At 56.2% G+C, this 13,011-nt stretch overlaps 7 protein-coding genes across 7 annotated transcripts; 2 read left to right on the forward strand and 5 right to left on the reverse strand.

Moving 5' to 3' along the window:
* Window positions 1-39: 39 nt before the first annotated feature.
* On the reverse strand, window positions 40-1,368 carry BO95DRAFT_477579 (DUF1295 domain protein). Its single transcript, XM_025589995.1, has 2 exons — window positions 584-1,368; window positions 40-489 (listed from the first exon to the last, which is right to left on the reverse strand). Exons 1-2 carry the CDS (start codon window positions 1,273-1,275, stop codon window positions 162-164), a joined length of 1,020 nt encoding a protein of 339 aa, XP_025436447.1. The 5' UTR covers window positions 1,276-1,368; the 3' UTR covers window positions 40-161.
* Window positions 1,369-1,500: 132 nt separating this feature from the next.
* BO95DRAFT_425846 (putative DNA mismatch repair protein) lies at window positions 1,501-4,387 on the reverse strand. The gene is made up of 3 exons (XM_025584724.1): window positions 3,934-4,387; window positions 3,488-3,870; window positions 1,501-3,439 (listed from the first exon to the last, which is right to left on the reverse strand). Exons 1-3 carry the CDS (start codon window positions 4,338-4,340, stop codon window positions 1,665-1,667), a joined length of 2,565 nt encoding a protein of 854 aa, XP_025436448.1. The 5' UTR covers window positions 4,341-4,387; the 3' UTR covers window positions 1,501-1,664.
* Window positions 4,388-4,845: 458 nt separating this feature from the next.
* Window positions 4,846-6,252, reverse strand: BO95DRAFT_425849 (DUF202 domain-containing protein). The gene is made up of 3 exons (XM_025584725.1): window positions 5,753-6,252; window positions 5,241-5,524; window positions 4,846-5,182 (listed from the first exon to the last, which is right to left on the reverse strand). Exons 1-3 carry the CDS (start codon window positions 6,132-6,134, stop codon window positions 5,117-5,119), a joined length of 732 nt encoding a protein of 243 aa, XP_025436449.1. The 5' UTR covers window positions 6,135-6,252; the 3' UTR covers window positions 4,846-5,116.
* A 47-nt stretch (window positions 6,253-6,299) lies between these two features.
* Window positions 6,300-7,197, reverse strand: BO95DRAFT_519131 (GFA family protein; the record flags this gene model as incomplete). Its single annotated transcript, XM_025592009.1, has 5 exons — window positions 6,300-6,645; window positions 6,700-6,725; window positions 6,816-6,925; window positions 7,012-7,040; window positions 7,115-7,197. The coding sequence occupies 5 exons, from the start codon at window positions 7,195-7,197 to the stop codon at window positions 6,513-6,515; spliced, it is 381 nt and encodes a 126-aa protein (XP_025436450.1). The 3' UTR covers window positions 6,300-6,512.
* Window positions 7,198-7,706: 509 nt separating this feature from the next.
* On the reverse strand, window positions 7,707-8,490 carry BO95DRAFT_34645 (uncharacterized protein). Its single transcript, XM_025581993.1, has one exon. It carries the CDS (start codon window positions 8,350-8,352, stop codon window positions 7,744-7,746), a length of 609 nt encoding a protein of 202 aa, XP_025436451.1. The 5' UTR covers window positions 8,353-8,490; the 3' UTR covers window positions 7,707-7,743.
* A 269-nt stretch (window positions 8,491-8,759) lies between these two features.
* Window positions 8,760-10,868, forward strand: BO95DRAFT_477582 (FAD binding domain-containing protein). Its single transcript, XM_025589996.1, has 3 exons — window positions 8,760-9,051; window positions 9,125-9,945; window positions 10,026-10,868. The coding sequence occupies exons 1-3, from the start codon at window positions 8,929-8,931 to the stop codon at window positions 10,420-10,422; spliced, it is 1,341 nt and encodes a 446-aa protein (XP_025436452.1). The 5' UTR covers window positions 8,760-8,928; the 3' UTR covers window positions 10,423-10,868.
* Window positions 10,869-11,030: 162 nt separating this feature from the next.
* Window positions 11,031-12,635, forward strand: BO95DRAFT_448362 (S-adenosyl-L-methionine-dependent methyltransferase). Its single transcript, XM_025587828.1, has 3 exons — window positions 11,031-11,277; window positions 11,334-11,584; window positions 11,646-12,635. Exons 1-3 carry the CDS (start codon window positions 11,041-11,043, stop codon window positions 12,493-12,495), a joined length of 1,338 nt encoding a protein of 445 aa, XP_025436453.1. The 5' UTR covers window positions 11,031-11,040; the 3' UTR covers window positions 12,496-12,635.
* Window positions 12,636-13,011: the final 376 nt, after the last annotated feature.

Below are 13,011 nucleotides of genomic sequence, written 5' to 3' on the forward strand. Positions count from 1 at the left end.
TTCCCGTTTCTAACGGAAATCCAGTTAGTTCCAAGACGGGGAGGTTATGTGGAGGATTTTTCTCCTGCGATTCAATTAAGATATAAAGAATAGATTACATGATCGTTGCCGTTGTACAGAGTATATCGAAATAAACACACATGAGGGAAGAAGAAAGAAACCTATTTCGTGAGCAAGCCACGAAGGCCCTCCTCGACGACAACACCCACGACCCCGAAGCCGACGACCGCCCACGTCCACGGGTTGACGATCTCCTTGAACCCGGGCCAGAAGCTGTTCTTCTTGGTCTTCCACTCCTGGAGCTGGTCGTACTTGTGCAGGTCCTCGGTCTTGTAGCGCTCCTCCTGGCTGGCCTCGGTCATCTTGTCGCCGCCGATGAAGCGCAGGAAGACGTAGTTGGTCAGGGGGCCCAGGATGACGAGCGGGTTGAAGTTGGTGGCGCAGTTGATGAAGGCGAAGCCCAGATGCACGAGGGTGTCGCCGAGGTAGCTGCCGCAAAAAGCCATGGTTAGCCGGTGGCCTTTCTCCTCCTCATCTATACAAACAAGAATTGCAACTGGGGCTGGGGACCGGGAACACATACTTGGGATGTCTAACGATGCTCCACACGCCGGTGCGGCACAGGTCGGGCCTCTCGGCGCGGTGCGCCTCCATCTGCCCGTCGGCCAGGACCTCGAGCGCGAACCCGGCGCCGAACAGCCCCACGCCGAAGGCGCGCAGCGCGGCCTGCACGTCCGCGTCCAACGCGACGCTGGGGCTCGTCAGCCGGAAGGGCAGGGTGAAGGGCAAGCTGATCAGCGTCAGCAGCGCGGCCTCGGGCAGGTACTGCTTCCAGAGCATCTCCTTCCAGAAGCCGACGGGGTTCTGCTTCTTGAGCTGCACGTAGCGCGCGTCGTCGGCGCCGCGGCGCAGGGTGCGCGAGGCGATGCGCGCGAACAGCCGCGTGCCCCAGGCGGTCACGAGCGACAGGAGGGTCTTGTCAGTCCACGAGAGGGCGCGCCAGGCCGTTTGCGGGGAGACGTTGTTGTAGAACACCTGGTGGCCCACGGCGCTCCACCAGGCGTTGATCACCTGGCTGGCTGGCCAGTTCCAGTCCTTGAGCTCGGCTTTGTCGGTCGCGCGCGACGCCGCCCACGCCGCCAGGTCGAGGGTCGTGTGCAGCGCGAACGAGGGGAGGATGGTCGAGCGCAGGATGCCCAGCTCGCCCGTGGCGAGGCCGGGGCTGCGGAGACGGTCCGCCTGCGCTAGCGGCGAACCTGACCCCGTGAGATTCATGGTCGCGGTTGTTGTGGTTGTATTAGAGATTTGGTCTGAGCGAAGAGAAAAAAGGATTCGCGTGAATCTGGGGGAGGGAGTTGGTTATAAATGAAGTCTGGGGTACGCTGTTGATGTCAGTATTATGTAACGTGGTGATGACGTCGTACTGTCACTTTCTTGCTCGTCCCGAATTGGCCAATGCCAGGCTTGGAGCTCGGCAGTACAACTTGGAAGCTTGATCCGCAGGCATGTATGTGTGTGTGTAATTAAATGAAATAATTTCTATTGCAAATTAAAGCGCAATATAAGCAGCCAGCTGCAAGGAAATGTGAAACATGAGCTAATTATGCGTGTGTGACAATGCTGGTATAGGTAATGCTGTATAAGTATGCTTGGCGATCATTAGATCATTGAGACGGAGATGGAAAGTTGAAATGCAATGGAAGAACATTCGGTTGTGCTTCTTTATATCTGGCTCGTATCAATTCATGTAAACGCTGGGTCCATAGATCAATTGGGGAGTCGGTCGCGAAAATATTCGACGTGTCAGTCCCATTCACGGGTTCCGTGTATAAGGGTTCTGGGCTCATTCCTTTAGCTAGTTTCAAGAGCAGTGAGACGTCTGTCGATACTGTCACACCCGTATCAAAAAGCGCGTGCTCCTCTGGGATATTCTCAAATGGCAGCTTGTTAGTGCTGATTCGCTTGGGTTTCGACGTCCCGTCCGAGGTCGCGTTCTGCGCGCCGTAGCGTATCAGGTGTGACCTCGGATCATGTGGAGACAGCACAGGTCTGTTTGTCTGCTCCAGCTCGACCATATCATGAGGATGGCCGGTCGCTGGATTGGAGCTGAGAGCAGCTCGCGCATTGAGGTATCGGTTCAGGTGCGGTGAGCGGGGGGTGGACGTGGCCTGACTGCTCTGGAGCTGTTTACGCCGCTCCTGTATGGCATCGCGCTTCCGGCGTTCGAAGTCCAGTGCTTTCTCAAGTTCGTTTTGACTGTCCCTGGACAGTTGATGAAGCCTCGAGGACCATCGTTCGAGGACTGGAAGTCCGCGGTGATTGCCCTGGATCTCCTCATCTTCAGTTGCTGAGGGTGAGCGATCCAGGGGCTGCGACATCGCGGTCGCCGCCGTGGGGCCGTCAGGTACATCGTCGGCGGGGGTTTGGGGTTCCTGGAAGGTTGCACTGGACACTTCGAAACGCTGGGCTGCTAAGTTCGCCAAAGAAGGCTCCTCTGCTTCCTCACGCGGCTGCTCTGAGGACTCTAGTCGGGACATCGCCACTTGCGTAGTTTTTCCGAACCAGGTGTCAAGCGATCCGTTTCCGTAACGCTCTCTGTCGCGATCCCGCATTGCACGTTTCACACTTTCGTGAGTAATGTGCTCTTGGGGACTGCGCGAAGCCTGTAGTCTAATGGGGGAAATCTGAGCTCGTGACGGAGAGATGGACAGCGTGCTCGTGCTCGATGCGGACGGACTCGGGAGAAGCGACTTTGGTGAATGAGCAGATCGCGACTCTAATGAGTTTCTGCGACTCTCTGCAAAATTGTCGCCGACGACTTCGTAGGTTGACTGAGTATGTGGCAAGGTCCGAGAAGACCCGCTGGGTATATTCAACTTTGTGAAAGACCATGGGTTCAGCGCTTCCAGGCGCTTCCGTCTTATGTTGTTCAAATCGGACGTATGGGATGCATCGGTAGACGGTGGCGTGGCCTTCAGCATTGAATGTGCTGACATGAACCCCGGCGGGTGACTGCTCGTTGTTGTACTCTGCGTAGCCTCGATCGAGTCCTTGCGAGCCAAAAGCAAGTCAAACCCATTCGACTCTCTGACCGGCGCTTTTCCCTTTTGCAAAGAGCGTGGCTGCTCGGTGGTTTCAGTTTGTCCTCCGTAGATGCCGCGAAGCAAGTCCTCCACGGTGGAAAGCAGCTCCTGCGGGTCTTCAAGCAAGACATCATCCTTCGCAGGCTCGATGTTGACATCATACGTCGCTTCCTGACAGCGAATATGTAGGCACAGAAACGGGTCGGTAATGTTCGATGAGCCCTGCTGACGACTCACCGCGTGTTTTATATAAGCCTTAAATAACTTCGCAATGTATTGGCCGAGACCTCTCGCAGCCGACAGCGGTCTACCATCAATGCTGATGTATTGGCCCAAGTTGCTGGTTCGCGCAATATCTGACACAAGTCAGTCAAAACTCCGAATATAGTCTACGGAACACATACCAAGCTCTGGGTCCGGGAGAAGTGCGGTCAAGTGATAGTGCCGTCCGGTCTCTTTCTCCATGCCAGAGGGAGGATCATCTCCCCGTTCCCTCACAACACAGTTCGAGGCAACGTCCTTACCCACCACCTTGAAGGCGGCGTCCGAGAGAGTTGCATCCTTGCCTGGCGCGTACATCCAGTTGCTGCTCTCGTTCTTCGCCCTCAGTACTTTGAGGGACAGCCGCTTCGCCGGCTGCGCCAAGGCATAGGCCTGGACCAGCTTCTTGATGCGGACCAGCGTCTTGGCGGCGTTCTTCGAGGCCGTCTGCCGTCGCACGGGTATGTGCTTGAAGAGATCCGCAATGCGAACGGCCGTTCCCACCGGGTGCGCCGCGCGCTGCGTACTGCCGGCGGATTTTTAGTATTCCTCCTCTCCTCGACATAACGAACTTGGACGACGTACTTACCTGATCAGTTCCCCGTCTCGACCATACTTGAGCACGTGGCCGACCGACTCGTTCTCAACTTTGGTTGTCACGACCACGCTGCTAGAGACTTCGGCAGCACTGGCGAGCGCTTCGCCGCGGAAGCCCAGCCATGTTCCTCCGACATGCCGGAGATCTTCCACGGTCTGGATCTTACTGGTGAAGGCGCGTCTGCACACGAATGGGTGGTCTTCGCTTGGGATGCCGGTCCCGTTGTCTTTGACTTGCACCACATCGACAGTGTTCTGCGAGATCTCGATGGTCACAGAAGTGGCTGATGCGTCGAGGGCGTTGTCCAACAGCTCCTTAACAATTGAGCAGGGGTCGGAGATGACGGACGCCGAGCCGATCGCCCGTGCGGTTGTTGGAGGGAGCGCCGCGATTGGCATTTCTCTTGGACTCAAACAGGTTAAGAGGTCATGCTGGTAAGGTGTTTAGAGTATATGGGTGTGATTGAACAGATGCAAGGTATATAGAAGATATGATGCTCTTGATGCGGTTGCTGCAATGGTATATTGTTGTTTCCAAGTTGTTCCTGAAAAGGCGAACAGAAGATGCTCGGTAACGTATCTCCACGCACACTAATCCCCATCGGGTCAGATTCGCTTAGTCAGTCACCCAAAGCTCTGCTCGCCGAGCATGCTACGAAGCCTGTGGGTTGTGTCCTCTTCACAGTGCTTTTCTCCATGCCTTGACCCATAAATACAATATTGAGCGGCAGTCCTTTGTAGTCAGTGTACCAAGTAAGTGGCATTAGCTGGCAAAATCGAGATTCGCGGCCCGAGATCGGAGATCCAAAGCTGTGGATTCGCAAGTCCGTTACAACCATCGGCTCTGTCTCGGCATGAGGGAGAGAGTCTACAATACGGTGGAGGTAAAAGAGAAAGTATCTTCGCCTGAAGTCTGTCGCTCTCAATGTCTTATTGTAGGCCAATCAAGGCATATGAGCCACGACTCTTTGAAAAACCCTACACAATCTGAAAAAGCAATAGTATATTGATCAATCCGGGAATCCGTATTCTTTGCTAGGATCCGACGTCTTGCGCCCAAATTATCAACGATAACAACCACTTTTATAGTGGCTATAGAACAGAAATCGTAAACGTGGCGCAGACGCTTGTAGTCGTGAAAAGCGACCTGCCAGCGAAGACAACGTCAAACATCATCAGTCATTGAGGTTGTCCAGCTGCACCGTAATAACGATCGATACAATAAAAGTCGTCAGGATGATCTAAATTTCACAAGGTCATATCAGAACCGCAATCTGCCGAACGTTGAGGTAAACTCACCAAGCCAATCAGTACCCCAATCAGATTCAGCTCCCACCCCCCGGCGTAAACCGTGCCCAAGGCCACCATATTCTGCTGCTTCCAGAAGCGGTACGCGCCCAGCGAGGCGATGATAATGGCCGCCCCGTAGCAGGTCACGGAGAGCGGCACACCCACCTCGTAGAACCCCAGCGCCAGATCCGGGGAGGCCATGTGCTGGAGGCGGAACAATTGCGCGACCAGCACGCCCTGCATGGCGACCATGACGGAGGTGCGGATATACGCCAAGAAAGTTCGTTCCAATGCTGGTTCAGGACTCCAGGTTAGTTGTGTGTGCATAATAGATAATATTTACTTGAACAATCGATCGACGGTGGTGGGCGATTCGCTGGAGCGTGGGTTGGGGTGGTGCAATCGCCATGTGGGATTCCGTCATTTTAGCGCGGCGATCATTGAATACGAGTAGGTACTCCATATAAATGCAATCATCCCAGACAACTATACAGAAGAGAATGAGGAAGAATGCATCTCACCGAAATGGTCCCGATTACTCCGTTGTGGCACGGTCAGCACCACGTTTCGCGTCCAGAAGCGTTCAAGACGCCCCCAGGCCCCCTTGCGTGACTCCCGACTGCGCTGAGTCTGAGTAGTGACCTGGGAGACCGTTCGGAGCGTCCTGACGCGGTATTCCCCGGAGGAGATCGAATCGGTGGAAAAGCCGGCCTCGTCCACGTCTTGTGTCGAAACGTTGCGCAGTTCGAATGCATCGCGGTCGCTGTCGTCGTCGCTATGGCGCTCGCGACGGTGTTCGGCGGTGTTGACCGCTGTTTCAGTTGGGGGATTGGGATTTTCGTCCCGACCTCCCACTGTGTTGAAACGGTCGTCTTCGGCATGATGCTCGCGTACTTCAGCCATTGGGAATGAAGTCTAAAGGGATTTGTACGACATTTCCTAGAATTCAGCAAGGGTTGTGTGGGCGAGAAAGGTTCTGCATGATCTGGCCACGACGAAGCTCTTCCCCGGTCGGTCGGGGGGAAGTCGGCGAATGCGGTGGGAAGGACGATGATGATTGATGGATGATGTGTCACCCACCCTGGCCTTCCCTCCGATCCCCCGCGTTTTGGCAAAGGCCGGGTTTCTTATCTGGGATATTTTCCCCTCTTATCGTCCATCGCTCATCCATGGTACGTACAGTCAAAACACCTAGTACCTAGACGGTAGATCTGGGTTCAATTATGGTTCCCTACACCTGCGCACCCAATTACTACTCTACAATCAACATAACCACCATCATCACAGATGAACCTTCGCCCACGCCTCCTGCTTCTCCTCAAACACCGCCATACTCGGAGGAGCAATGCTCTCGAACAGCGGCGCCTTCAAGAATGCCTTCCCGGGCCTTCCCGGCGTGAGCGTATACAACGGACTATCTTAGATGAGCATCGCTCGTTTTTGTTGACTGTCGCAAAGGTCGACTTACCTCCCACAGCTTGAGCAGAAGTGACGCTGCAATCCCAGCATCAGCATCAGCAGCAGCATCAGCCATAGCAGCCTCTCTCTCCCACACGCACAAAAGAACAGGTGACGACAACATACCGAGATCTGATTCCCAGACCGAGTGTTCGGGTCCTGATAAACCTTCTTCACCCCATTGGGATCCTCCACGGTCATGTCATTTTCATCCACGAGATAATTGACCGAGAAGACTTGAAGCAGTTAGCACCGACTTAGCACCGAACACGCAGCAAGAGAACTAAAACGCCAAGGCAGCTAAACTTTGGGAGAAACTCACGTCCGCCCCCGGCTTTTTTACAGTTCGTGCTATCCGGCGCGCGTCAGCGATACACATACAAATGATCCCAGCGGTAGGGAGCTCTAGATAGACAACTACCTACCAATGGCATATCACCGAGTTGGCAGGCTGTTGGGGTAAGTTGATGCGCACACTCGCACAGTTGCATTGACCAATGTAAGACATTTCGATGGCTGCTGCAATTCGGGACCGTTAATGCTGCAGAGAGTGGAGTGAGTCAAAAGACTTTATAGGTTCCATCTGCGGTGAGTTATCTGTTGTGTGTGCGACGGTTTGTTTCACTTGCACCAGTGGGGACTGCCCTCAACCTTGCTTCGGCTCATTTCCTTGATCAGGATTTATAAGCGCAAGTCGAAGCACGGGTGCATCTGTGATCTGAGGTTTGAGGTCTTGTGTATTCCGCTGGTCGGCCGGCAGTGGGTTTTGACTCGTGCCGAGCCATGAGCCGCGCTCAATGTGCTTCCATGCTTGCTCTTCTGAAATGCCTATAAAACCGAGTAACCAAAATGATGCTCTGATGGTGGGTCTCACCGCCGGCCCAGACTTAATCTCATCAGTTCCACTCGGGCAATGGCTGTGGGAACATCTGACAGACTGTGCGACTGTTTGCGCTGAAGACAACACAACATGTACATAGATTGTGCCAAGTGCACATAGTGTCGCTGGCAGCGGGGATTCGGCATTTGTTCCGCGCACCAGCCCATAGTGACGTCATGGATCACCGCCGCCAAGTTCGCAACGGCTGACTAACCGCTCAGTACAAATATTGTCATGTGACCCGGCAGTTAGAGCGTGTGGACTTTCTCTTGAAAAGCGAATTGTATGTGATCGAAGTATTGTGAATTTGAAGCAGCGTTGACCATAGCAATCACCCAGAACTCCTAGTCTTGGCAATAGGTTGGCAGCCTGAAGAAGACTGCGTGCTATACAACCCCAAAGGTAGCCAGAGACCGTCCTCCAGCAGAAGGGCATGAATAGATAAGGTAGGCAAGATTGGAATCGTCCCAAAGAGAGAGTGTGTACCGTCGAAAGTACAGCTACCAATGTATCTATGATTGCTGTCACTTGCAGGTCGACTTCCGCCCGAAGGCAGATAGGTACACCAAAACAGACTGCTTTATCCTTACATGTCGGGGAATGGGGATAACCCAGCATGAATCTGTTCTGATGCAGAATCGAAAACAAAGGCATAAGGGAGCATCGGAAAACATCTGCTCCAAGAAAAGAGAATATTGAATCTGCGCCCGCGAAGTTAACCCACTCTGGAAAACACCGAGGGGAAGTCGATTCAGGTACAGTGCATTGCAGTGGAAGAAGCATCGCTGTGCGTGGAAACAACTTAGACAAGTCATGGACGGTAACGTACAATTGGTATAAAGCTACTCGAGTAGCATGGTGATGAACTAGCCCATAATGGGGCCTTTTCCCTCCACCTGCTCTCCCCCGATTCAAGATAACGAAGTAACATTGGACTAAACTGTCATATTCTTGTCTGACGAAAACATCTGCTCACACTCGTATGGCGCTCCACCACTACGTACAGTACAATCCGGGGATAAGCGGAGAGCCACCCCCAGGGCAGTCCCAAGGAGTAATAAGCCCGAGCTGGGCCGCAGAAATACCGTCCAGTCCCGCTGACCTCACACTATAAAGTCATACGAGCCCAAAAACCACATAGTAGTAGTTTTGGCCCCCGTGCTCTAGACAACAACCACCGTAAGCCTCCTCAAACGAATTCGAGGTGTGGACCCACTAGTAGAACCATTGCGCCTCGTAAAAACACAACGGCATCTATTCCGTACATCACATACTTCTATATAGAGCGAGAGCGCAGCCTCCTCACCCGAAACCCAGTCCAGTCAGATCTTCCATCTTCCACCTCTCACCGTCATCATCATGCCCCCCAGTATCTCCGTAATCATCGTCGGCGCCGGTCTGGGCGGACTCGCTACGGCCATTGGGCTGCGCCGCGCCGGCCATCAGGTCACTGTGCTGGAGAAGGCGCCGGCTCTAGGAGAGGTATGCTCTTCCTCCCCCGGCCCCCCCACCCAGCCTCACAAGTAGTGTCTATCTAATAGTTGCACGCATGAAGATAGGAGCGGGAATCAAGGTCCCTCCGAACTCAGGCCGGGTGTTCCGCGAATGGGGTCTTCAGGACGCGCTGGAGAAGATCTGCATCTGTCCGCAGGAGAACCACATGCGGTCGTACGGCGACGGGGAGGTGCTGTCGACGATGCCGCTGGGCCGGAAGAGCATGGTGGAGGCGTACGGGATCCCCTACTACGTGGTGCACCGGGTGGACCTGCACCACCTGCTGGCGGAGGCGGCGCAGCGGGAGGGGGCGGTGATCGAGCTGGGGACGGAGGTGACGGGGGTGACGGGGGTGCGCGGCACGCCGGAGCAGGCCTTTGTGCAGCTGGCCGGGGGGGCAGAGCGGGCGGCGGACCTGGTGCTCGGGGCGGACGGCGAGCGGTCGCGCGTGCGCACCTCGCTGCTGGGCCACGAGTTCCCCTGGCGCGACAGCGGCGACCACGTCTTCCGCGCCACCGTGCCCCTGACGGCCCTGGAGGCCGACGAGCAGCTGCGCGCGCTCACCCGCGGCATCAACTGGTGGGTTGGCCCCCGCGGCAACGCCCTCACCTACCCGCTCAGGCGCGGCCGCCTGCTCAACATCGTTCTCACCCACGTCCATCCGCCGGATGCCACTGTGCAGTTCGCCCCGCAGCCCATCGCGAAGGAGGCGGTGGCCGCCGAGTTCGCCGGCTGGGATCCCTTGTTCCATCGTCTGTTGGACCTGACTACCACCTGCGCGCGTTGGACCCTGCTGCACACCGACATGCCGTCCCGGTGGACGGGCGAGACGGGCAACATCGCCTTGCTGGGGGACGCTGCGCACGCAGTCTTACCGTACCTGTGAGTCTACCTCTCCCTCCATTGTCTCTGAGAGTCGGCAAGCCAATGAACCCCGGAGACTAACCACAAACCTCACGCAGCGCCCAAGGCGCAGCGCTCGCCTTCGAGGACGCCGCCGCGCTGAGCGTCCTCTTCGGCGCGATGCAAGACAAAGCGCAGATTCCCGATCTCCTGACCATCTTCGAGGCCATCCGCCAGCCCCGGGCGCGGGAGATGCGCCGCCGCGTCGGCATGGCGCGCGACATCTGGTCTCTGCCGGATGGGCCCCAGCAGCGCGAGCGGGACCGCCAGCTGCGGGAGCACGAACACGACCCCTACGACGGATATCCGAACGTCCTGGCGGATCCCGCCCTCACGCGGTGGATGTTTGGCTACGATGCGTTCGAGACGGCGCGCGAGGCGTGGCGGAAATTCGCGAGGGGCCAGTTTCCTATGACTCGCGGGACGTGGAAGTTGAACCGGGAGGGCCGGGAGTAGATGCTGTGTGATTATGGTTAGAGTACTATGAATAGCCATTGGTTTGTGGTTCCTATTTTGTTCCTTGCTTGAGAAGAATACGAGACTTTGTAGACCAGAGAAAGGATAATAGATTGACACAGTAAGACTTGGGGTTTGTGATATCTTGACCAACGCCGTCTGATAGAAGGACTTGTCTTCGGCCGTTTTCTGGGGCCAGTAATGGATGCCAGCTGGTCTGAGTGAATGGCCCCATGCACTACCACTCGAGCAACCATGCTGATGGGCTGTCATGTTATCTTCGTGCTCGGTGCATTGGACTATAGTAGCTAGCTGCTAGCTCCTATGCCACGCGGCGCTAATAACCGCCGAAGAACAGACTGCAGGAAACTTGCGGAGAATACGACAAGACCTCGAGTCTCACCAGCCTGTCGTAATTCATGCGGCGATGACGATACGCCCAGTCGAGATCGCACTTTACGAAGGATTGATATAGGTGTGTAGTTTGAGGGCAGGGATTCACGGCACTGCTCACACATGCCAGCTTCGGTCATGTGTGCACATGGCCCCCCCTGGCGTATATTAAGGCAACAGAGATTGCACCACATGGCACATCCACCCCTAGCAACAATGCAAACCATGGCTACGACCGAAACACAGACGCTCCTAACCCGCCTCACGGCGGTAAGCCAACCGGTGCCTGAGGATCCCGCCGTGTCTGCCACCGAAACACAGGCTCTCCTCGCCAGTCTCGCGGCGTTACGCCAACAAGTACCTGCAGATGACGATCTTCGCCGGAAACTGTCCCACGCACTGTCGCAGGCCCTGGTGGCAGTCGAGCGCCCGTTGGAGACCGTCCACCGGATCTCTTTCGCAGTGGGTGCTGCCCGCTCAGAATCATTTTCAGTAGCGTTACTCTGACACAAAAACAGCCATTGCAACTGACGATGACTAAAGTCGGGATCGATCTGAATCTCTTTGAAATTCTCGTCTCGAGAGGAGAGTCAATGAGCCTGGTGGAGCTGACCCAGGCCACCGGAGCAGACCCTGTGCTGATCGCGCGTATCCTCCGCTATCTGGCCGCCTTCCACCTGCTCGCTGAAACCGGAGTCGACCGGTTCCAGGCCACCCCAGCGACCCAGGCCCTCACCGTGCCGGGGTTTGCCGCGGGGATCAAGCACCAGTCAGTTCTGAGCCCCCGTCCCGTTCTCTCGTGTCAGCACGACTAATCTAATTGACCACAGTTTCGAGGTCCAACTGCCCGCCTGGGCGGCCCTTCCGGCCTTCCTCGCCGCCGCCAATTATCAAAACCCCTCCGACCGGGAGCGCACGGCATTCCAGCAGGCCCACCAGACCAACCAGACGGTCTTCGCCTGGTTTATGGGCGGCAGCGCCCCACCACGACTGTTCGAGGAATTCAGCCTGTGGATGAGCGCCCAGCGCGTCGGGCAGCCCATCTGGCTAGACGTGTTCCCGCTGGAACGATTGCTTACTTCTGCCACTGCCGCTAGAACCACCGCCCCCACTACCCCCACAGCCACCAACTGGGTAGAAACATCGGCATCACCGTCCCTCCCACCACCCCCCATCTTCGTCGACATTGGGGGCGGCGTCGGCCACCAGTGCGTGGAACTGCTGAAGCGGCTGCCCCAATTGCACGGGCGCGTGGTGCTGGAGGACCTCGCGCCCGTGGTGGCCCAGGCGCTGCCGCACGCCGGGTTCGAGCGGCGGGCGCACGACTTCTGGACGCCGCAGCCGGTGGTCGGGGCGGGGTTCTACTATCTGCGCAACGTGCTGCACGACTACCCGGACGAGCAGTGCGTGCGGCTGCTGGGGCTGCAGCGGGCGGCGATGGGGGCCGGGTCGGTGGTGCTGGTGGACGAGATCGTCTGCCCGGCGCGCGGGGCGGGTCCCGCCGTGGTGGATATGGACATCACCCTGCTGGCGTGCTTGGCGGCGCAGGAGCGCACGCTGGCGCACTGGACCCGGCTGTTCCGGGCGGCGGGGCTGGCGCTGGTCGAGGTCGTGCCGTATGTGACCGAGGGGGGGCATAGTGTGATGGTGCTGGAGCGGTTGGCTGATGGGGATGCATAGTGTACTGTACTTAGTGTATTTAGGATTGGGGTTCAGCTGACTGTACTCCGTACTGTATAGTGTATCTACTCGTGTATGTACAGTAGTACAGTAGTACAGTAGTACTAATGATGAGTACGAAGGGAGTGGGCCATTTCCTGTGCCTGGATGTTCCATCGATACAGTACTGTACACATTTTGACTACTTCATAAGTCATTTGTACACTCATTGTAACCATACCATACCGTCCTCCACCCGAAGGAAGAAAAGGGCCCCTGCCGAGCACGGCGGAGGATGCGTCGCATCCTGCTGGATTGAAATGGAAAGGATTTTCGAAGCTTAGCATTTGTCTCCAAGTTACACAACTTAATGCGACCTGGCCGTTACGATTATCATGGTAACACAGACATAATTTCTCCAGCTGTGTTCTCTAAGACCCGTATCTCTGTCCAAAAGACAGGTCAGGATGAATTTAGTGCTTACAGCTCTCCGACCCGCCCCTTTCCTCATTCACTTAGCACGGCACTAGGGACCGC

This window comes from Aspergillus brunneoviolaceus, assembly GCF_003184695.1.
Source record: "Aspergillus brunneoviolaceus CBS 621.78 unplaced genomic scaffold BO95scaffold_116, whole genome shotgun sequence".
Lineage (NCBI taxonomy): Eukaryota > Fungi > Ascomycota > Eurotiomycetes > Eurotiales > Aspergillaceae > Aspergillus > Aspergillus brunneoviolaceus.

Bases quoted from the DNA above. Each gene is read 5' to 3' on its own strand.
- BO95DRAFT_34645 (XM_025581993.1), bottom strand. From the start codon at position 8,352: ATGCTTCTTCCACTGCAATGCACTGTACCTGAATCGACTTCCCCTCGG.
- BO95DRAFT_477579 (XM_025589995.1), bottom strand. From the start codon at position 1,275: ATGAATCTCACGGGGTCAGGTTCGCCGCTAGCGCAGGCGGACCGTCTC. The intron at 490-583 runs GTATGTGTTCCC...TTTTTGCGGCAG, and splicing joins AGCATCGTTAGACATCCCAA to CTACCTCGGCGACACCCTCG.
- BO95DRAFT_425849 (XM_025584725.1), bottom strand. From the start codon at position 6,134: ATGGCTGAAGTACGCGAGCATCATGCCGAAGACGACCGTTTCAACACA. The intron at 5,525-5,752 runs GTGAGATGCATT...GTCCTGAACCAG, and splicing joins GAGTAATCGGGACCATTTCG to CATTGGAACGAACTTTCTTG. The intron at 5,183-5,240 runs GTGAGTTTACCT...TGTGAAATTTAG, and splicing joins TTGGGGTACTGATTGGCTTG to ATCATCCTGACGACTTTTAT.
- BO95DRAFT_425846 (XM_025584724.1), bottom strand. From the start codon at position 4,340: ATGCCAATCGCGGCGCTCCCTCCAACAACCGCACGGGCGATCGGCTCG. The intron at 3,871-3,933 runs GTAAGTACGTCG...ATCCGCCGGCAG, and splicing joins CGAGACGGGGAACTGATCAG to TACGCAGCGCGCGGCGCACC. The intron at 3,440-3,487 runs GTATGTGTTCCG...GACTTGTGTCAG, and splicing joins TCTCCCGGACCCAGAGCTTG to ATATTGCGCGAACCAGCAAC.
- BO95DRAFT_448362 (XM_025587828.1), top strand. From the start codon at position 11,041: ATGGCTACGACCGAAACACAGACGCTCCTAACCCGCCTCACGGCGGTA. The intron at 11,278-11,333 runs GTGGGTGCTGCC...ACACAAAAACAG, and splicing joins TCCACCGGATCTCTTTCGCA to CCATTGCAACTGACGATGAC. The intron at 11,585-11,645 runs GTCAGTTCTGAG...AATTGACCACAG, and splicing joins GCCGCGGGGATCAAGCACCA to TTTCGAGGTCCAACTGCCCG.
- BO95DRAFT_477582 (XM_025589996.1), top strand. From the start codon at position 8,929: ATGCCCCCCAGTATCTCCGTAATCATCGTCGGCGCCGGTCTGGGCGGA. The intron at 9,052-9,124 runs GTATGCTCTTCC...GCACGCATGAAG, and splicing joins AGGCGCCGGCTCTAGGAGAG to ATAGGAGCGGGAATCAAGGT. The intron at 9,946-10,025 runs GTGAGTCTACCT...AACCTCACGCAG, and splicing joins CACGCAGTCTTACCGTACCT to CGCCCAAGGCGCAGCGCTCG.